Source organism: Scyliorhinus torazame, chromosome 3 (genome assembly GCF_047496885.1).
Source record: "Scyliorhinus torazame isolate Kashiwa2021f chromosome 3, sScyTor2.1, whole genome shotgun sequence".
Classification (NCBI taxonomy): domain Eukaryota; kingdom Metazoa; phylum Chordata; class Chondrichthyes; order Carcharhiniformes; family Scyliorhinidae; genus Scyliorhinus; species Scyliorhinus torazame.
The window spans coordinates 73,467,172-73,485,443 of NC_092709.1; the positions used below are offsets into that span (position 1 = coordinate 73,467,172).

General features: G+C 46.3%; 1 protein-coding gene across 3 annotated transcripts in view; it reads left to right on the plus strand.

The window, feature by feature from the left end:
• The window catches only part of LOC140408515 (uncharacterized), a 164,970-nt gene that overhangs the window by 144,779 nt on the left and 1,919 nt on the right, over positions 1 to 18,272 (plus strand). For all 3 annotated transcript variants that reach the window (XM_072495804.1, XM_072495801.1, XM_072495802.1), the window contains one exon: positions 4,789 to 4,924. In XM_072495804.1, the coding sequence (XP_072351905.1) occupies positions 4,789 to 4,924 (136 nt within the window). The remainder of the gene's footprint in view (positions 1 to 4,788; positions 4,925 to 18,272) is intronic.

The following is an 18,272-nucleotide window of genomic DNA, read 5'->3' on the forward strand; positions in this document are numbered from 1 at the left end:
CCCCGCACATGCACAGTGGAGGGCGTCTCTTCCGCCTCCGCCATAGTGGAGACCATGGCGAAGGCGGAAGGAAAAGAGTGCCCCCATGGCACAGGCCCGCCCGTGGATCGGTGGGCCCCGATCGTGGGCCAGGCCACCGTGGAGGCACCCCCCCCGAGGCCAGATCGCCCCGCGCCCCCCCAGGACCCCGGAGCCTGCCCGCGCCGCCTTGTCCTGCCGTTGAAAAGGTGGTTCAATCCAAGCCGGCTGGCGTGGATTGACAGCGGCGGGACTTCGGCCCATCGCGGACCGGAGAATTGCGGGGGCATTTCCGCCGACCGGCGCAATTCCCGCCCCCGCCGAATCTCCGGTGGCGGAGAATTCGGGACACGGCGGGGGAGGGATTCACGCCGGCCCCCGGTGATTCTCCGACCCAGTGGGGGGTCGGAGAATCGCGCCCCTGGTCTTTAGTCTTGTTGTAGTTCATAGCACTTTAAGTGAAGATTCAGGTATCTTTTAAATAAGTTAAGCATTTCAGCCTCAACCACCAGTTTAGGTAATGATTTCCAGACACCCGCAATGCACATTGATTTTATTTTAAATTCTGATTTTTACTACCCGCATTCATTTCCCAGTTATCAAAAAAATCTAACCTTTACCTTCCTCCCCACAAAGGGATGTACTTTTCCTGTCCTTTTCACTAGTGTCTTTAGAATGCTACAAAATATCAATCTGCATTTTTGCTTAAACTTCTCAAATGCCTGACCATATCATCGGCTCCCAGAAATAGGTCTATCGATGGATTCTCGTAGGAATAGTGCCTCAGCCCTTGCCTAGGAGAAGAGCAAGAGCTTCCTGATATCTCAGCCAGCTCGAGAAGGCACGAACAAAGAGAGGAGACTGCTGTCTGTAACAGAGTGAGAGACTGTCATTTCTAGCTTGAGATTGGCTTAATTTGTCCATTGTCCTCCGGAATCAGTAAACCATTCTCAGCTGTCACAGCTCATATAGATTTCCTATCTAGTTATCAAAACATGGGTAGCACAGTGGTTAGCATTGTTGCTTCACAATTCCAGGGTCACAGGTTTGATTCCCGCTTGGGTCACTGTCTGTGCGGGGTCTGCATGTGTCTTCATGGGTTTCTTCCGGTTTCCTCCCACAAGTCCCGAAAGACATGCTTGTTGGGTGAATTGGACATTCTGAATTCTCCCTCAGTGTACCCAAACAGGCGCCGGAATGTGGTGACTAGGGGCTTTTCACAGTAACTTCATTGCAGTGCCTACTTGTGACACTAATAAAGATTATTATTATAAAACTGTTGCTTCTTAATAAACTTTAAAAATGACCTAAAAATCACATGAGTGTCTCAACTGGTTATCTTGTAAAAAAAAGTACGGAATTAATTTTCACATGTATCTAGGTTGCCACATCACTCGCTACTTTCAGTCTGTACACTGAACTAACAGTGCATCATACGAGTTGGAGCTGTGCATTCATTCCTGTGGTGGCGGCCATTTCATTGTCACACTCGGATTTTCTTTCTCTGACACAAATGCCAGTTGATTTTGTTCAATCTAATTCGGCATTAATTTTGTTTATAATGCTCTAGTTTTACTCACGAACACCTGTTTCCACAAAGTTATGTCTTGTGGTTACAAGAAGTTTGAAATACTTGAAGCAACATTGAATGCTTTTCTCAGATCTCACCATGTGCTGTGGCATGGTAGTTCACCCTATGTTACTCACTTTTTCAAACTCTGTTAACCAATTAATACAGGACAGGTATCCAAGATATCAAGAGGGGTCACCTCCCTCTTGTCCATCACTTTAGCTTGAGAGCACTTTTCTGTTTACTTCATTTGAGTGTCATTTGACACTTACCATGTTACCAGATACTTGTATAGATAAAAGTATACACAAGGTACTCTCTGTTATCTGTTCAGGCATGTCTGCAGTCTAGTGGTCCTATATGACTCTCATGAGAGTACAACCTTTGTCACCTTTATCTCTGTCTTGTCTTAGTCCGTGATTGCTTAGAACTGTTTTTTTTTAATACTATTCTGAAAAGTACCATTTATTCAAGGCCCTTACTTCTTATAGTTCCTCCCTTTGAGACGGAAATGTGTTGATTGACTTCTCACATCTGATTACATATCATAGAAAATATGCGAAAGTTACTAGAATTATCTGATTACCATTGACTTTGTTTGGCACTTCCACCTGCAAATCACGTCAATAAAACATTCCTTATCCTTTTGCAGGGCAACTGTTAATTTCTAGGTTATTAATATTAATGTACTTATAATTAAAGCGACATATTCAGCAAGGAGCTTTATCTATCTTATGTATAATGCTTATTAAGTAATATTTCTCCCCAGCCTTCCATTGTCCCAAAACATGGTGCGATTGGCTTCTCAGGCTCTCTGCTGTCAATTTCACAATGTTTATTTACACAAGTTAAGTGATTTCAAGGGTTTGTGGTTTGCTGTTTTTGAAACTTTTCAAGGGCCTTGATGACTGACTCTTGTATTAGCTTGCAGTTGTTAGGACACCCTGGGCAGGTGTGAAGTCAATTCCAGCCCCACAGACCCTAGAGTCCCAACATAAATGAATTAACCAATAACTCATATATAGTTTCTGAAATCTTAGACTCTTGACTGCTCCAATGACTTACAGACACCAGGGGCGGGATTCTCTGACCCCCCCGCCGGGTCGGAGAATCGCCGGGGGCTGGCGTGAATCCCGCCCCCGCTGTGTCCCGAAGTCTCCGCCACCAGAGATTCGGCGGGGGCGGGAATCGCGCCGCACCGGTCGGCGGGGGCGGGTATCGCACCGCGCCAGTCGGCGGGCCCCGCCGATTCTCCGGCCCGTGATGGGCCGAAGTCCTGCTGCGGGAATGCCTGTCCCGCCAGCGTGGATTAAACCACCTTTTGAACGGCGGGACAAGGCGGCGCGGGCAGGCCGATCCGGGGTCCTGGGGGGGCACGGGGCGATCTGGCCCCGGGGTGTGCCCCACGGTAGCCTGGCCCGCGATCAGGGCCCACCGATCCGCGGGCGGGCCTGGGCCGTGGGGGCACTCTATTTCTTCCGCCTTCGCCATGGTCTTCACTATGGCAGAGGCGGAAGAGACCCCCTCCCCTGTGCATGCGCGGGGATGACGTCAGCAGCCGCTGATGCTCCTGCGCATGCGCCGACCCGCGTCGCCCGGCGAAGACCTTTCCGCACCGGCTGGCGTGGCGCCAAAGCCTTTCCCGCCAGCCGGTGGAGCGGAAACCGCTCCGGCGCGGGCCTAGCCCCTCAAGGTAAGGGCTTGGCCCCTAAAGGTGCGGAGACTTCCGCACCTTTGGGGCGGCCCGACGCCGGAGTGGTTCCCGCCACTCCATTACACCGGAACTCCCCGCCCCGCCGGGTAGGGGAGAATCCCGCCCATGATATGTAAGTGAAACACAACAAATCTATATTTATAACAAGAGATAAGACATTCAGTAATTATCATAGATAACCTATTACACCCCCCTTTTACCATACCACCCTCCACCCAAAATCATACAAGACAGACACACACAGGGGAAGAGAAATAGGTAAAATGATAGGGATTAAAATGCGAGAAAAAGAGATGAGTATCCTTGTGCTGATATTGAAACCGTTGTATCTGGCTATCTTCCCAGGGCGCGAGTGTTGAAACCACCAGTTAGATTTCTATCAAAGTTCTTCTGGCTGGAACATTCAGGCAGGATAGGCTGTAGGATGCCCTCTGGGGAATCAATTTGACTAGTATTGACCTGGTCCTTCACATAGAAAAATCACCCTCGTTTAATTCTGACTCACATCCACCTCCACCAGATTAATATTAGCCTGACTGAAATAAGACTAGAGTTCTCCACATGAGAATTTTAAAAGTGTTCCTCAAAAATCTTAACTTATAGCATGGCACCTGGTTTTCCATCATGGTCAGAGCCTAGCAATTTGGGAATTTGCATGCCTGCATCCAGATGGAAATTGACCTGTGGAGGAGCAAACCCTTCCGCCATATATTCACATGAGGAACAGTGCTCCGAAAGCTAGTGAGTCGAAACAAACCTGTTGGACTTAACCTGGTGCTGTAAGACTTCTTAATGTGCCCACTCCTGTCCAACTCCACATCCACTCCATATAGATGGATTTTGATCCTCATCTTTTCGAACTACAGTACGAGCGAAATTGCTTGCTGAGAACAGGTTTCTTTAAAATCACTCCAGGATTGATTGACACTTCATTTGTTTTCTTTCAATATTTTTATTGTAGCCAAGTTAGGTAGGTGTCCAGCTGATCTGGAGCCAGGTGCTGAAAGTTGCGATGGTGATCTGTTCTTCCTTGTGTCTTTAGCAATTGTCCTTTTTCTTCGGCCTGCTAAAGTTGATTTTCCTATTTATATAACATTTGTTTATTGTACATAGTGTTATTGCAACTGGTATCTGGGTGGCACAGTAGCACAGTGGTTAGCACTGTTGCTTCACAGCACCAGGGTCCCAGGTTCGATTCCTGGCTCGGGTCACTGTCTGTGCGGAGTCTGCACATTTTCCCCGTGTCTGCGTGGGTTTTGTCCGGGTGTTCCGGTTTCCTCCCACAAGTCCCGAAAGACGTACTGTTAAGTGAATTGGACATTCTGAATTCTCCCACTGTGTACCCGAACAGGTGCCGGAATGTGGCGACTCGGGGCTTTTCACAGTAACTTCACTGCAGTGTTAATGTAAGCCTACTTGTTACAATAAAGATTATTATTATTATTATTATTATTAATTGTTCTGTTATATTTTGTGCCAATGTAAGGAATGCAAAGAAAGAAGTAGCATTGAGGCAAAAGGTGAAAGAACATGCAAAGAAAGAGCAGGAGAAGAAAACTGAAGAAGAGTACACAAAGTACGAGAGAGAAGATATGGCATCAACAATGTATGAGAAGTGGCTGGTAAGATTTAGAGCATAAATCTCTGGGAAGATTTTGATGAAAGTTGAAAAAGCTCCAATTCAGTTGGATGTTTTAACCAAGTAATAATTGAAAACTATAATAATTAAAAAGTAATAACTTAAATCAATGTCTCAAAATCACCAATATGTTAAAATTATAAGTAATTAAATTCAGTTTAAAAGCTCTCGGCTGTCAATTTCAATGCTTGTAATACGTTCTAGTGTTGGTGCATCTGATGTTCACATTGAACGACTAATGATCTTGATGTCATTGTTCATTGAAAAATACATAACAGTTTACCATGAGAAAATTCTGATTAGTATATAAATAAGAAAAAATAAGTGCTATATTTATATAGCACTTTCCATGACCTTGTGTCATCCCACAATACTTTAAAATGGTGTAATGTGGGAAATGCAGCAGCCAATTTGTATACAAGGGGTGGAATTTTACAGCTTCTCCTACAGGACCGCCTGATCCTGTCGAAGTTAAATAGAGCTTTGAATGGCTCGCCGCATTTTCTGGTCCCATCCCTGCAATGACTGGACCGTAAAATTCCACCCAAGCTCTCTCTCACAGTAGTATGATATTGACCAGTTAATCTGTTTTAATGGTCTTGTTTGGGGGTTTAATTGCAGCTGCCATGCTGTTTTTCATAGTACTATAGGAACCCAACAGAGCAACGTCCCTCAGTACTACACTGAAGTGTTGTTATATCCCCATTAGGTCCATTAGGGAAACCATTATCGATCTACCCGTGGGGCTCATGGACTACAAGCTTCCCTATTAGTGGGTAGAGGCCAATCAGCTGGGCCTCGTACAACTGAGCATAAAAGCTGGCCTGAACAGGGACCATGTTCCTGTGTTTTAGATTCCCTGACCAACAGGAACCGTGGGCGGGATTCTCTCCTACCCGGCGAGGCGGGGGATCCGGCGTAATGGAGTGGCGGGAACCACTCCAGCATCGGGCCGCCCCAAAAGTGCGGAACCAAGCCCTCACCTTGAGGGGCTAGGCCCGCGCCGGAGTGGTTTACGCACCGCCGGCTGGTGGGAAAGGCCTTTGGCGCCACGCCAGCCGGTGCCGGAAGGTCTTCGCCGGGCGACGCATGCGAGGGAGCGTGAGGACGTCATCTTGTTTTAATAGTGAACATTTTACTGTGGCAGATTTCCATTCCCCCTAGCTACAGATAGTGACCTCAAAGCAAAGGCGTGATCCAATTCTCATCAGGCACCATGAGCCAGGTGACTAGTGTGCGGTTTTGTGCCTGGCACGATGCCCGATTTGGGCCACTCCGGCGGCGCTCCCAGTGTGCTCAACAGTGCCAGGCACAATGCATGAGAAAATTGCGTTCAAAGTTTTTGGTGTTAATGATCATGCCATAAAGGAAATTTACAATAATGAACAGAAGTAATGTCCCCCATGAGAAGCCCCTGTTGTGCCCAAGGTGGCTTAAATTTTCGTTTTATGGTACTGACTCTTGGTAGAGGCATTGGAGGCAGCATGATGACTGTGCTGTCATATCGGCCTTGATGACCTTGACTGTCATCCTCTGGCCGGAGGAGCCTGAGCAAGCTCTGTCTGGGAGGGAGCTTGACGCGCCATGGTTGGGCACCCCTCAGTCATCATGGCCTCATCAGAACGATGGTCACAGGCAAAGGGGTGGAGGAGCGGCTGCCTTCATCTGGGGGATCCTCATGGGAACCCACAAAGCCAACAGGCAGCCTGTCCGGTAGCATGAGGCATGTCTGCACCTTCCTGCTCACCATTGATGGACAGGCACCTAACAGAGAGACTAATGCCTCATCCATCTCTTACACTGCAAGTGACCTCTTGAGGTCATTGCCTGTGTGAGGGCTTGCTGGTTTGAGTGCAACCTCAGGAACCCCTGATTCTGTTCCTGGAGTGGCCTGTCCATGAGAGTTGCCCCTCTCTCAATGTAGGAGACTACACTCAGGGTCAACGCAGTGTCCATGCTCTTCATGGACTCGATGACAGAGACTATGACACCCAAAGCCTCAGGGATCTTCAGCAGATCTCCACACACATCCTGCTGAACATCAGCATCTGCAGCCTGATCAATGACTCCAGATGCTTATTATCTCCCCATGACTCAGCATGGTCCTGGTTCCCAGAAGTCCTCTAACTGCCAGAGTCCTGGGCAATCTCTACCTCTGCCAGATCCTCATGTGCGTGTAATGTGCTCTCACCATTGTGCGGTATCATTGGTACTGATGATGTAATATCCAACTCTGGTGCGGCCGCACTTGGAATATTGCGTGCAGTTCTGGTCGCCACATTATAGGAAGGATGTGGAAGCATTGGAAAGGGTGCAGAGATTTACCAGGATGTTGCCTGGTATGGAGGGAAGATCTTATGAGGAAAGGCTGAGGAACTTAAGGCTGTTTTCGTGAGAGAGAAGGTTAAGAGGTGACTTAATTGAGGCATACAAGATGATCAGAGGATTAGATAGGGTGGACAGTGAGAGCTTTCTTCCTTGGATGGTGATGGCTAGCACGAGGGGAGATAGCTTTAAATTGAGGGGAGATAGATATAGGACAGATGTCAGAGGTAGGTTCTTTACTCAGAGAGTAGTAAGGGCGTGGAATGCCCTGCCTGCAACAGTAGTGGACTCGCCAACATTAAGGGCATTTAAATGGTCATTGGATAAACATATGGATGATAAGGGAATAATGTAGATGGGCTTTAGATTGGTTTCACAGGTCGGCGCAACATCGAGGGCCGAAGGGCCTGTACTGTGCTGTAATGTTCTATAATGTGCTAATATCTACGCTGGAGCCTGGTTCACAGAGATTGTGATGTGGGTGCACGTGTCAGAGTCTTCTCCGCAGGGGTTAAAGCGGGGTCTTTGGTGTCCATGAAGCTTCTTGTGGAAGGTACATCTGTGGGACAAAGACAACATGTCAGTGCATTCAATAATCACTGAGTCAATGTGCATGCGAGACAGGTTATTGAGGCAACGGTGAACTGAAGCATGGTGCCATCATGATTGGAGGAATGATAGGTACTCTTGCTTTAATATTTCCATTTCAGATGAGATGATCCTACAGCGTTTGCACTACCTGCCACACTCGCATCTGTGCACTGAACTCTTACCTTCCTCCAAGATCCTTCTCGCACCACGACTGGTAGAACAGGCTGTGCAGTTTCATTCAAACTTTTGTGCATCCATCTCGTAATGACATGGAGACTGTGCACCCCAACACCTGTTCTTCTGTACTCTGACACATTGTGGTTTCTCTTCTCCTTTAAGCAAAGAAAAAATTCATTATTAGTATTCTCTGCAGCACCATCTCAGCCTGGCCACATCCCCCATGAGAGCCAAGTTGCGGGGCATGTCAGAGTGGCACACCTCGCCCTCCAATGTACTCAGGCCATGTAGGAAGACAACCCAGCCTTGGCCGATGCAGGCATCAGTGCTGACCTGGGCGGCCACTTCTGCCCTTCTTGATCACATGTAGCAATCCTGAGGAGCAGGACTTCATACCTGGTACTGATCTCCTCTATTAATATGCCCAGGCGTTTGTGGGTGAAATGGGTCCCCGCGTGCGCAACGGACATGCTCTCCAGCCTTCCACGCCCACTGAGGTGCTGAGGCCATTGTTGCTGAACAGAATACCTTTTGTTGAAGACAGCTCCTGCAGCCTCCCCCACAACCCTTGGGTGCCGCCTGTGCACTTCTTAAGTCCCCACGAGACGCAACGTCTGACTGGAGGATGTGTTTCAGGCTGGCCGACCAGCATGGGATCTCGTTAAAAACACAGTCTCGCTCGGGAGCGGATCCTACATCTAGTAGCACAGTGGTTAGCACTGTTGTTTCACAGTTCCAATGAACCGGGGTTCGATTCCCGGCTTGGGTTGCTGTCTGTGTGATGTCTGCAATTTCTCCCCGTGTCCGCATAGGTTTCATCTGGGTGCTCTGGTTTCCTCCCACAAGTCCTGAAAGACATGCTTGTTAGGTGAATTGGACATTCGGAATTCTCCCTCAGTGTACCCGAACAGGCGTCGGAGTGTGGCGAGTAGAGGATTTTCACAGTAACTTCGTTGCAGTGTTAATGTAAGCCTACTTGTGACACTAATAAAGATTATTATTATTTCCGTGCCCATCAACCTTGTTTGCCGAACAGGTGAAAAATTCAGGCCTTAGGCTAATTACATTTTGTGTCGATCCTTCCCTTGTCTTACTAGTTTACAGCCTTTGTCACTCCGCTATTTGCTCTTGCCTCTTGAATATGGGATCTGTCTCCAGTTCAGTGCAGTTTCTTCCTGTCCCAGAACTGGTAACATGGGGGATCTGCCCCCGGTTTGGTGCAGTTTCTTCCTATCCCAGCACTGGTAACAGTGTTACATGAAAAATAACCCCCCTTTCCCATACCAACCCTTTAGTCACTCTTAATTCTCCTGATCTGTCTCTTCCTATGCTAATGTTCAAGTGGCTCCGGCAATAACTCAGAGATTATTACTCTCAAGAACCTGCTTTTTAATTTAGAACATAACACCTCTTTAAGATATTGTTTTAGTGAAACCCTCTTCCTGTTCTGACCTGTGTAGTTTGTTCCAACAGGAAGCATTACAACTGGATTTATCCTGTCCCTTTCCAAGTTCCTATCCAGCTACCATAAGATATCCCTTACCCTGTACCAGGCAGGCCACACACCCTGTAGTTGGCTATCATAGAATTGTTATGGTGCAGGTGGCCATTTAGTCCATCATGTCTGCACTGGCTCTCCAAACAAGCATAACTGCTGTGTCATTCCCCATACCCTGCCTATTGTTTCTGTTCAAGTAATCATCAAATGCCCTCTTGAATGCCTGCCTCCACCACACTTCCAGACAGTGCATTCCAAGCCTGAACCACTCGTCTGTGACAAAGATTGTTCTCGCATCACATTTGCTTCTATTGCAAATCACATTCAACCTATGCCTTCTCGTTCTTGATCCTTTTATGCAGAGGAAGTTTCTCCTATCTACTCTGTCCAGCTCCCTCATAATTTTGAACATCTCTATCAAATATCCTCTTCAGCTTTTTCTCTCCAAGGAGAACAGCCCCATCCTCTCCCAGGCCAAAATGAATTCCTAATTGCCCTTGAGAAGGTGTTTGTTGGGGGAAGGGGGCGAACTGCTTTCTTGAACAGCTGTAGTCTATGTGGTATAGGTATATCCACAGAGCTTCAGGATTTTGACCAGCAACTCCCCCATGAAATCTTCCATTACAACCACATTTCTATTCTGTTTTCCCCCGTCCCCTCCTGAGCAGTCTTCTGAGCTGTGGTGCTTTGGTCTGCATTGTATCAACAGCGTAGCACGATAGCGTAGCACAACACACACTACCGTTTGCATCAATGGCTCCAAAGTGGAGATGGTCGATAGCTTTAAGTTCCTGGGGGTCACCATCACCAACAGTCTGTCCTGGTCCATTCACGTTGATGCAACAATCAAGAAAGCCCAACAACGTCTCTACTTCCTACTAAGAAGCTAAAGAAATTCGGCATTTCTGCATTGACTCTCACAAACGTCTACGGATGTGCCATGGAGAGCATCCTATCCGGCTGCATTACAGCCTGGTATGGCAACTGCTCGGTCCAAGATCGCAAGAAACTGCAGAGTGTGGTGAACTCAGCCCAACGTATCACACAAGCTTGCCACCCTCACATTGATTCTGTATACACCTCCCGCTGCCTCAGGAAGGCAGACAGCATTATCAGAGACCCCTCCCACCCAGGCATTGCCTTCATCCAGACCCTTGCATCAGGCAGAAGGTACAGAAGTCTGAAGACCCGCACATCCAGACTTGGGAACAGCTTCTTCCCCACAGCTACAAGACTCCTCAATGACTCCCCCTCTGACTGATCTGTTTCCTGTAAGAACACTATTCATGATGCCCTATGCTGCTCTTACTCATGTATTTGCTTTGTTTGGCCCGTTGTTCCGCACTGTAACCAATCACTGTTTGTCGATGTACCATTTGTCAATGTACTCTGTTGATTATTCTTTTTGTCTACTATGTATGTACTGTGTACGTTCCCTCGGCCGCAGAAAAATACTTTTCACTGTACTTCGGTACATGCGACAATAAATCAAATCAAGTATCTGTCCTCCCTGCTGGGTTTCTCCATATCTTTACTGGTAGTAAGTACATTATACCTGATGGACAGGACCAGGTCCTGCAGGACCTCCTTCTTAACTGTTCCTAAATCCCCACTACTCAGTTCCCAATCAGTTACCTTCCCCCCCACTTCCTGAATCTGTGTTTTCCCCTAAGTTGTGACTTTCATTTGGATAAAGCTGCTCAGAAATTCAAGCCCCTCCTTTGTGCAGAGTTTTGTCAACTTGCACTCAATGACTCTGAGCTGGAAAGATTGAAGATGGAGATAATCCTGTCGACGTGTTGGCTCGGGAAAATCTCACCATCCACAAACTCCCACATTCTACACTCGAGACACGCAATCTACTCTGCCATTTTTATTTCATTTATTTAATTAATTGATGCCTTTATTCAGTGACTGTGCAACTATGTCCAAGTAGTTTAATTAGTTAAGCTTACACTTTCCTGGTCTCATTTTAAATTACTACCCTGGTTTATAGAAAAAAAGAAACCTTCCAACTTACCAACCAATTACCTACCATGCCACCTAATTCATGCTTCTGGGATGGGTCAGGTCTTGCTCTCATTTGTTCCCTGTCACAGATAGATCCTTGTTCTGTAAAGGACCGTTTTCTCTGAATCTTTTAACCAAAAGATATGGGGCCGGATTCTCCGTTCCCTGACGCCGATTTCGTAATTGACGATCGGGCGGAGAATACCCTTTTACAAAATCGGGAGCGGCACCTGTCTGACGCAGGTTACGCATGCGCCACCCCCTCCAAAATGGCGTCATTGCGGCGCGTGCCGCACGCTGTTGGGACGGCCTCAGCACATCACCTGAAATCCCTCCCAGATGCTCCGCCCCCGATGAGCCGAGTTCACAAAGGGGCAGGGACCTGTGGTCCTTGCCGTGTGGGAACCTGTGTGGTGGCTGCGGACTGCGTCCAGCACCGCCACAGTCAGGCGGGAGCCGTGTTGCTGGCTGGGTGGGGCTTCCACGAATGCTGGGGGGACTGGTGGGGGGTGGCCAGCAAGGGTGTCCAGGGTGTCCTATATGGCAGGTCGGGTCAGCACACGGCCGGCGCCATGTTGTGTCGCCGTGCGCATGCGCAACCACGGACCCGCCCATTTATTTCATGGAGGCACGGACTGCTAGCCCCTCACCAGTTGCAGCATCAATGAGGATACGCCGTCGAGTTTTTCCACGTAAAACGCCACGGATCCTGCGCACGTAGCCTCAGAATCGGAGAATCTGGCCCGTGGTCTATATGGATTTTCAAAAGGCACAGTGTCACACAACAGACTTGTGAGCAAAATTCTACTTCATGAATAAAAGGGAAAGTAGGCACCTGGATAAGAAATTGGTTGAGTGACAGGAAAAAAAGTTGATTGATTGATATTTACTGTCACACGTACCGAAGTACAGTGAAAAGTATTTTTTTGTGGCCAAGGGAATGGACACAGTACGTACATAGTAGACAAAAGAATAATAGACAGAGTACATTGACAGTGGTGCATCAACAAATAGTGATTGGTTACAGTGCGGAACATGGCCAAACCAGAGCAGCATAGGTAGTTGTGAATAGTATTCTTACAGGGAACAGATCAGTCCAAGGGAGAGTCGTTGAGGAGTCTTGTAGCTGTGGGGAAGAAGCTTTTCCTATGTCTGGATGTGCGGGTCTTCAGACTTCTGTACCTTCTGCCTGATGGAAAGGGTCTGGAAGAAGGCATTGCCTGGGTGGGAGGGGTCTCTGATAATGCTGTCTGCCTTCCTGAGGCAGCGCGAGGTGTATACACTATCAATGGGAGGATGGCAAGCTTGTGTGATGCGTTGGGCTGAGTTCACCACACTCTGCAGTTTCTTCGATCACCGCACTCTGCAGTTTCTTCGATCTTGGGCCGAGCAGTTGCCATACCAAGCTGTAATGCAGCTGGATAGGATGCACTCTACGGCACATCTGTAGAAGTTTGTGAGAGTCGATGCAGAAATGCCGAATTTCTTTAGCTTCCGTAGGAAGTAGAGACGTTGTTGGGCTTTCTTGACTTGCTTCAACGTGAGTGGACCAGGACAGACTGTTGGTGATGGTGACCCCCAGGAATTTAAAGCTATCAACTATCTCTACTTCAGAGCCATTGATGTAGACGGGGTGTGTGTCGTGCTTCCTGAAGTCGATGATCAGTTCCTTGGTTTTTCCAGCATTTAGAGAGGTTGTTTTCGGTGCACCATACAACCAAGTGATCTATCTCCCTTCTGTAGTCTGATTCGTCGTTGTTTGAGATATGACCCACCACAGTTATATCATCTGCAAGTGTGGTGATAGCTGTTTTTCAGATTGGAGGAAGATGTGTAGTGGAGCTTCCCGAGATCTGTGTCGGGACCCTTGCTCTTCCTGATATATATTAATACATAGAACATAGAAAATACAGCACAGAACAGGCCCTTCGGCCCACGATGTTGTGCTGAACCTTTGTCCTAGATTAATCATAGATTATCATTGAATTTACAGTGCAGAAGGTGGCCATTCGGCCACTTGAGTCTGCACCGGCTCTTGGAAAGAGCACCATACCCAAACTCAACACCTCCACCCAACACCAAGGGCAATTTGGACATTAAGGGCAATTTATCATTGGCCAATTCACCTAACCCGCACATCTTTGGACTGTGGGAGGAAACCGGAGCACCCGGAGGAAACCCACGCAGACACGGGGAGGACGTGCAGCCTCCGCACAGACAATGACCCAAGCCGGAATCGAACCTGGGACCATGGAGCTGTGAAGCAATTGCGCTATCCACAATGCTACCGTGCTGCCCTTAAGAACAAATAAATCTACACTATATCATTTTACCGTCATCCATGTAGGTACATGTAGGTACCAATAGCTGCTTGAAGGTCCCTAATGTTTCCGACTCAACTACTTCCACAGGCAGTGCATTCCATGCCCCCACTACTCTCTGGGTAAAGAACCTACCTCTGATATCCCTCCTATATCTTCCACCTTTCACCTTAAATTTATGTCCCCTTGTAATGGTGTGTTCCACCCGGGGAAAAAGTCTCTGACTGTCTACTCTATCTATTCCCCTGATCATCTTATAAACCTCTATCAAGTCGCCCCTCATCCTTCTCCGTTCTAATGAGAAAAGGCCTAGCACCCTCAACCTTTCCTCGTAAGACCTACTCTCCATTCCAGGCAACATCCTGGTAAATCTTCTTTGCACCTTTTCCAGAGCTTCCACATCCTTCCTAAAATGAGGCGACCAGAACTGTACACAGTACTCCAAATGTGGCCTTACCAAAGTCTAATGACCTAGACTGTGGTGTGCCGGGCATGAATTCCAAATTTGCAGATTATATGAAGATTGGAAGCATTGTCAACTATGACGAGGATAGTCTTGAACTGCAAATGGACACAGACATATTGGGGGAATAGGCAAACAAGTGGCAGTTGAAATTCAATGCAGAGAAGTGGGAGGTGATTAATTTTGGTAGGAAGAATGTGGAGAGTCAGTATTTAATAAGGGGAGAAACTCTAAAGGAGGTGCAGGAACAGAGGAACCTCTGTGTACATGTACATATGTCACTGAAGATGGCAGGGCACGTTGAGAGAGAAGTTAATAATGCATATGGTATCCTATGTTTATTAATATGAGCATTTGAGTACAAGAGTAAGGAGGTCATGCTGACCTTGTGTAGGGGTCATCTGGAGTACTGCACCCATTTCTGGGTGCCATACTTGAGGAAGAATGTGAAGGCATTGGAGAGGGTACAGAAGAAATTCACAAGAATGTAGCTATGAGGATAGATTGGAGAGGTTGGGTCTGTTTTCCTTGGAAAAGGCTGAGCGGAGACTTGTTATGAACGGCTAATCAACTCTCAACACTGGCTAAGGGATTGAACCAGAGCCATAATGTTTTCAAGTTTTAAAACGGTGCGAAAGATCTATTCGTTCCAAGAGGGATAATATAAGAAATAGGCCTTGGTTATTTTATAAACAAACTTTATTCAAACAAAAGAAAAGAAAGCAATATTTAAACTATTAACTTCAACCCTAACAATAGCAGATTATTTCTTAATAGTTTATTAACCTTAACACACTAGTTCCCATTAAATACCACTTTAAATAAACACGCAGCTCTCATTCCACTTACACAGACAGGCAAAGGCAATACTTGCATTTAGAAAGCAATTTTTCTTCCGTTGGGGCCATTTGTTCAGAACCCTTTTCCAAAGTCTGCTTCGGTGACATCGTTCATGACTTCTCTCAGTCAATTTCCAAAGCGTTCTGCCTGGCAACTTTCATGACCTCATCGATTTCCAAAGCCTACTCCGCTGTAACTGTCATAATAACTTTCTTTGTCTCTCACTCTCTCTCTCTCCAAGCACCTTCCAGCCCCTCAAACAAAGGTCTGCTGCTGGGGTTTCCTGGCTTGAACCCATCAGCGTTATTTTGGCTGTTTCATTGCCCACTCCCATTTATACAAAAGAACAGAGCAATGCTATTGATATGCAATTAACCTCCCACCCACTGACAGACAAAGAGGCCATCAGACTAATAGCTGGTCAGACAGGAGTACCCCGAAGAACCCCGAAGATAGGCATCCTGTATAGTCCCACTAACAAGTTTCAGTCTGACTGGGGAAAATGTAAATCAGGCAGTTTTGCACCGTATCCCTCTGACTCTGGTCAGGTTTTTTTACCTCAGTCGGTTTAATCCCTACATAACCTGCTACACCTTCAATATCATTTCTGGACCCAATTTCCTAATATTTCCCTCGCATAACAGACTTGATAGAGTTATTCAAGATCCTGAAGGGAATGGGCAGGTTAAATAGTGAGAAATTGTTTCCTCTCAGGAGTTCATCAAGAACCAGAGTGAACAGATTGAAAATAATGGGCAAAGGGAGTATAAGTGATGTGAGTAAAAATGTTTTCACCCAAAGGGTGGTTGGATTCTGAAACAAACCTCCTGCAAGGTTGGTGGAGGCAGGTTCGATTGAGGTTTGCAAAAGGTAATCAGGTTTCTATCTGAAATGAAATAATATGCAAGGTTACGGGGATAAAGCAGGGGTGTGTGATCAGGTGGAATACTCTTACAGCGAACCAGTGCAGACTCGATGAGCCAAATGGTCTCCTTCTGCACGATAAAGGTTCTATGATTCTGTGAACCCCTTTGTGGAAAACATTTGTACATACTTGCTGAGAATAATGTAAGTTACTATACTCTGTGGCATAATATTTTATCTAAGTAAGTATAGAGCAATTTTCAAATCACAAAAACACCTCTTACCCATTGCATCTAATTCCCTCACTCAATAAATTAAATATTTTGTTGAAACATCGAACTGAACGTCTTACTGCTTAGTTCATGTGTAAGCAAAAGCCAATATTTACTTTGGTAAAGTTTCCAATTAACTGAGTCAGCCCTTTAAACCTCTTCTACATGGCCCAACCATGGGATTATATAATGCTTTCGCAATTATCATCACGTTTGTGTCACGTGAGAGTACCCTTTAAGAAATGGGTGTTTAAGAAGTCGTACCGTTAAGAAATTGAGCTGTTCATGTTACTGGAGTGATGTCAGAGTGTGAGTGCAGCTGAGCTCTACTTCTGCTTTTTTTTAGTTTCAGTTTGAGAAAAGCTTGGGTGTGTTTGTGAGCTGCACTACTGTTGATCTATGCCATCCAAAAACTATCTATGGATCATTTGGAGAACTCAGAATTGTAAAAAGGTCTCAGTATTGAATATAAATCTAATGTGCTCCTGTTTAAAGGTTTGTTAAGTCTTTTGGATGGTAAAAATGGAGCCAATGAACCAATGGAGCTCACCCATAGTGATGGTACCAAAACCAGACGGTACCCAATGGTTGTGTGTGGACTATAGAAAGGTTAATGCAGTTACAAGAACGGACTCTTATCCTATCCCACGTTTGGAGGATTGCATTGAGAAAGTGGGACAATCGGTTTTTATTTCCAAATCGGATGTACTTAAAGGTTACTGGCAGGTACCTTTATCCGAAAGGGCGAAGGAGATTTCAGCTTTTGTGACTCCAGATGGTATATACCAATTCCAAGTTATGCCTTTTGGCATGAAAAACCCGCCAGCCACATTTCAATGGTTAACTAACAAAGTTGTTTCAGGATTATCCAATTGTGCGGTATACATCGACGATCTGGTAATTTTCAGCCAGACATGGAAAGAACATTTAAAACATCTGATGGAGTTATTCGATCGACTTCAGGGCGGGTTTGGTGATAAACCTAGCCAAAAGTGAATTTGGAAAAGCCCAAGTCACTTTCCTTGGCCATACGATCGGACAGGGTCGAATGGTCCTACAGGATGTGAAAACGAAAGTTATTGGGGAGTTTCCGATACCCTCGACACGACGGGAAATAATGCGATTTCTTGGAATGAGTGTATTTTAACGGAAATTTGTACCCAATTTTAGCAGTGTGGTCGCTCCACTGACGGACTTGCTCAAGAATCGTAACAAATTCCATTGGACAGCGGAGTGTCAACAGGCATTTGACGGCCTGAAGGCGGTGTTAACCACTGCTCCTGTGTTAGCCATCCCAAATTATACAAAACCATTCAAAGTGGCGGTTGATGAGAGTGATGTAGGTGCGGTGCTTCTACAAGACGCCGACGAAGGACTAGAGCGGCCTATTGGTTATCTTTCAAAGAAATTTAATTCTCACCAGAAAAAGTATTCCACGATTGAGAAGGAGACTTTGGGTTTGGTGCTGGCTTTGCAACATTTTCACATTTATATAACCAGCAATCCGTCTCTCACCGTTATATATACTGATCATAACCCGTTGACATTTTTGGAGCGATTCCAGAATAACAATGCAAGGCTGTTTCGCTGGAGTTTACTGTTACAGCCATTTCATTTAAAAATAGTACCTGTGGCAGGACGAGAAAACGTGATAGCCGATGCTTTGTCACGAATGTGATGAACGGAAGCAATTTCAGTTGGAGGAAGAAAATGGACTCTATTATTGTACCTGTTTGCGTGTGTTCTTTTGAAACAAAAAGTATATTTACTGTGTGCATTTCTTAAAGGATAGTGCAAAGGTGAAAAATGAAACCATCTTGCCGTTGATGTTTATTTTTTCTTGGAGGGGGGGGGGGGGGGGAGGTGTCACGTGAGAGTACCCTTTAAGAAATGGGTGTTTAAGAAATGTACCTTTAAAAAATTGAGCTGCTCATGTTACTGGAGTGATGTCAGTGTGGGTGGCGCTGTGC